The sequence below is a fragment of the Penaeus chinensis genome, chromosome 17, assembly GCF_019202785.1.
Source record: "Penaeus chinensis breed Huanghai No. 1 chromosome 17, ASM1920278v2, whole genome shotgun sequence".
In the NCBI taxonomy this organism is placed as follows: domain Eukaryota; kingdom Metazoa; phylum Arthropoda; class Malacostraca; order Decapoda; family Penaeidae; genus Penaeus; species Penaeus chinensis.
In genome coordinates this window covers 7,736,751-7,739,866 of record NC_061835.1, presented here as the reverse complement: position 1 = coordinate 7,739,866, position 3,116 = coordinate 7,736,751, and the positions used below count along the sequence as shown (strand labels likewise).

Below are 3,116 nucleotides of genomic sequence, written 5' to 3'. Positions count from 1 at the left end.
CTATTCCCCTATTGAACCTTTAATACCAATCGTACTTATTAGCACCATACTGGCTGGAGAGAAGACCGTATCCGGGTTCGGAGAGAAAAACAACTTGAAGGTGCATCATTAGTTGAATATAATTTTCATAATGTGGTTAAAGTCTTGAGTATTTCACTCAGCGGATCGGATCTATTGGGTATATTGGGTGTATTTTGAAATGAGTAATTAGTAAATGGCGAAGTTTATGAAATAGACAAAATACAAGCTAAAAGACTGGTATTAGGCAGAGAGGATGAGTATAACAGAGAAAAAGACGGATGGTAGATTTACTGGAAGAGTATAAATATTAACATTTTTCAGGATCAACTTGAGAATAAAGACAGGAAGGTCAGGACTTTGCAATCGCGACTGGGCGATAAAGAAAATCAGTTAAATGAATTGGAGGTAAGTAGGTCGGATATCGGAACGTAGACAAACATTCTCCCATATGAAAACACACTCAGAGAAACGCACGCACACACAAAGACGCGTACGCACACACATATATAGATCCGTAGATTGATAGATATGTTGCTGACACTTTTCTTCTCTTTGGGGTATAGGAGGCTCTTCAAGCAGGGCCGCCGGATACCTATCAGCGCCCGGACTCACCTGTGCTTGTGTCACGCCACGGCCTCGCATGCAGGGAGGAATTCCCATGGGGAGCGAGGAGGAAAATGTCTCGGCGAGCAACAGACACCAAGAGATCTTCGCAAGCAGAAGGCAGGGGGAGGAACATAGCTTCTCGGTCAGAAGACAGAAGGCACAACGAAGATCCCCAGCCAATAAACCGTACCAGGACCCGCAAGCACCCCCTTGGAGAGTCTCCCCAAGCAGGAACCGGGAGGAGAGGAAATCGTCGGTCATGCGAGAGGGCCGAGTCTCCCCAAGCACGAAACGAGGACAAGACCCCAGACGGAGGGAGTGAATACGAGTCTTACCAGTCTTCTCAAGCAGAGACTGAAGACGAATCTCCAGGGGAATATAGCAGTAATTAATTGCCACGTGCGGCGATGCGAGTACCACCTCCTGCATTAGGGCGAATGGACGGAGAGAGAGAAAACAGAAGCTGAGAGGGAAGGGGTTAAGAGCAAAGAGAATAGAAAAGTTATGAAGCTCATGTAGGGGTTCACTACATTCTAATTATACCGTTTAATGCTACTTTTTTTTTTCCAAGAACATTATGCGATACTATGTAGAAAAGACAAATGCCTTCTCAGTAGACTTAACAAAACGTGTCTGTATTTGCCTGTCAGGTGCAGAGTAAAAGTAATAAGAATAGATGATTATTAGCCTATTTGTTGCTGTTGTTAGCATTATCATTATCAAATATCAATACTATTATTATTATAATTATTATGGTCCTCCTCCTCATCATTATGATTGTAGTGGTTTGTGGGCAGCTGCCCTGCCACTCACCCATGCTACAGGAGCTGACGAATATTCCTCAGTCGCAAATTATAGGGCATGAATATGGGCATGGGGGGAAAGCCGGGCAAAATTAACCTCCATGTTCTGCGGGAGTAAGGAGAGACCAGTATCCGTCTTCGACTGCTTTATTTGTTGTTATCCGGTGCACAGAATCACGGCCGAGTTCAATATAATCAAGATACTCGGTTTACAACACAGAACATATTAAAAGCAATCAGAATCATATAAACACAATAATCTTCCTCAGCCAACACTCACACGCTTTCACGACCGAGGTTACCCGCCAACTGCCTGCCGGTGGCGACTTCACCGCCTACTTGGCGAAGGGGTTTCCACCTATCTCAGTCGTGAAAGGGTTGGGTGTGGACAGCGAGCTCTCTCTGACTCAAGACTCAAGGCACGTTCTCCTGGAGGTGGGGCGTTTAATAAAAGACGCAAGGGCGTACCGCTTGGCGTTAGTAAGCTCATTATTGAAAGGAAGCGACCACTGTGAGGCCTCCAGGCCTCCCTTCTTCTGCCTTCGCCCACTCCTTGGTCCCCTGTCCTCCTTCCCTCTCTCCCATTCCTTGGTCCCCTGTCCTCCTCATCCTCCTTCCTTCTACCCCTTCCCTTTCTCTCCATCTCTCTTACTTCTCCTTCCTCCCTCCTCTGTTTCTCTCACTCACTCCTTCCTCTCCTCTGTTTCTCACTCACTCACTCCTTCCTCCTCTCTGTTTCTCTCACTCACTCACTCCTTCCTCCTCTCTGTTTCTCTCACTCACTCACTCCTTCCTCCTCTGTTTCTCTCACTCACTCACTCCTTCCTCCTCTGTTTCTCTCACTCACTCTTTCCTTCCTCCTCTGTTTCTCTCACTCACTCCTTCCTCCTCTGTTTCTCTCACTCACTCACTCCTTCCTCCTCTCTGTTTCTCTCATTCACTCACTCCTTCCTCCTCTCTGTTTCTCTCACTCACTCACTCCTTCCTCTTCTCTGTTTCTCTCACTCACTCACTCCTTCCTCCTCTGTTTCTCTCACTCACTCCTTCCTCCTCTCTGTTTCTCTCACTCACTCACTCCTTCCTCCTCTGTTTCTTTCACTCACTCCTTCCTCCTCTCTGTTTCTCTCACTCACTCACTCCTTCCTCCTCTCTGTTTCTCTCACTCACTCACTCCTTCCTCCTCTGTTTCTCTCACTCACTCACTCCTTCCTCCTCTCTGTTTCTCTCACTCACTCCTTCCTCCTCTCTGTTTCTCTCACTCACTCCTTCCTCCTCTGTTTCTCTCACTCACTCACTCCTTCCTCCTCTCTGTTTCTCTCACTCACTCACTCCTTCCTCCTCTCTGTTTCTCTCACTCACTCACTCCTTCCTCCTCTCTGTTTCTCTCACTCACTCCTTCCTCCTCTCTGTTTCTCTCACTCACTCACTCCCTCCTCCTCTGTTTCACTCACTCACTCACTCCCTCCTCCTCTCTGTTTCTCTCACTCACTCACTCCCTCCTCCTCTGTTTCTCTCACTCACTCACTCCTTCCTCCTCTCTGTTTCTCTCACTCACTCACTCCTTCCTCCTCTCTGTTTCACTCACTCACTCCCTCCTCCTCTCTGTTTCTCTCACTCACTCCCTCCCTCCTCCTCTCTGTTTCTCTCACTCACTCACTCCTTCCTCCTCTCTGTTTCTCTCACTCA

At 47.5% G+C, this 3,116-nt stretch overlaps 1 protein-coding gene across 2 annotated transcripts in view; it reads left to right on the top strand.

Moving 5' to 3' along the window:
• Positions 1–2,070, top strand: part of LOC125034271 (golgin subfamily A member 6-like protein 22) — a 7,243-nt gene extending 5,173 nt beyond the window's left edge. The window contains exons 8-9 of one of the 2 annotated variants that reach the window (XM_047626014.1): positions 343–426; positions 585–2,070. In XM_047626014.1, coding sequence (XP_047481970.1) covers positions 343–426; positions 585–1,019 — 519 coding nt within the window. In that variant the 3' untranslated portion in view covers positions 1,020–2,070. The remainder of the gene's footprint in view (positions 1–342; positions 427–584) is intronic. The other variant, XM_047626015.1, reaches the window with a different exon arrangement.
• The last annotated feature ends 1,046 nt before the right edge of the window (positions 2,071–3,116 follow it).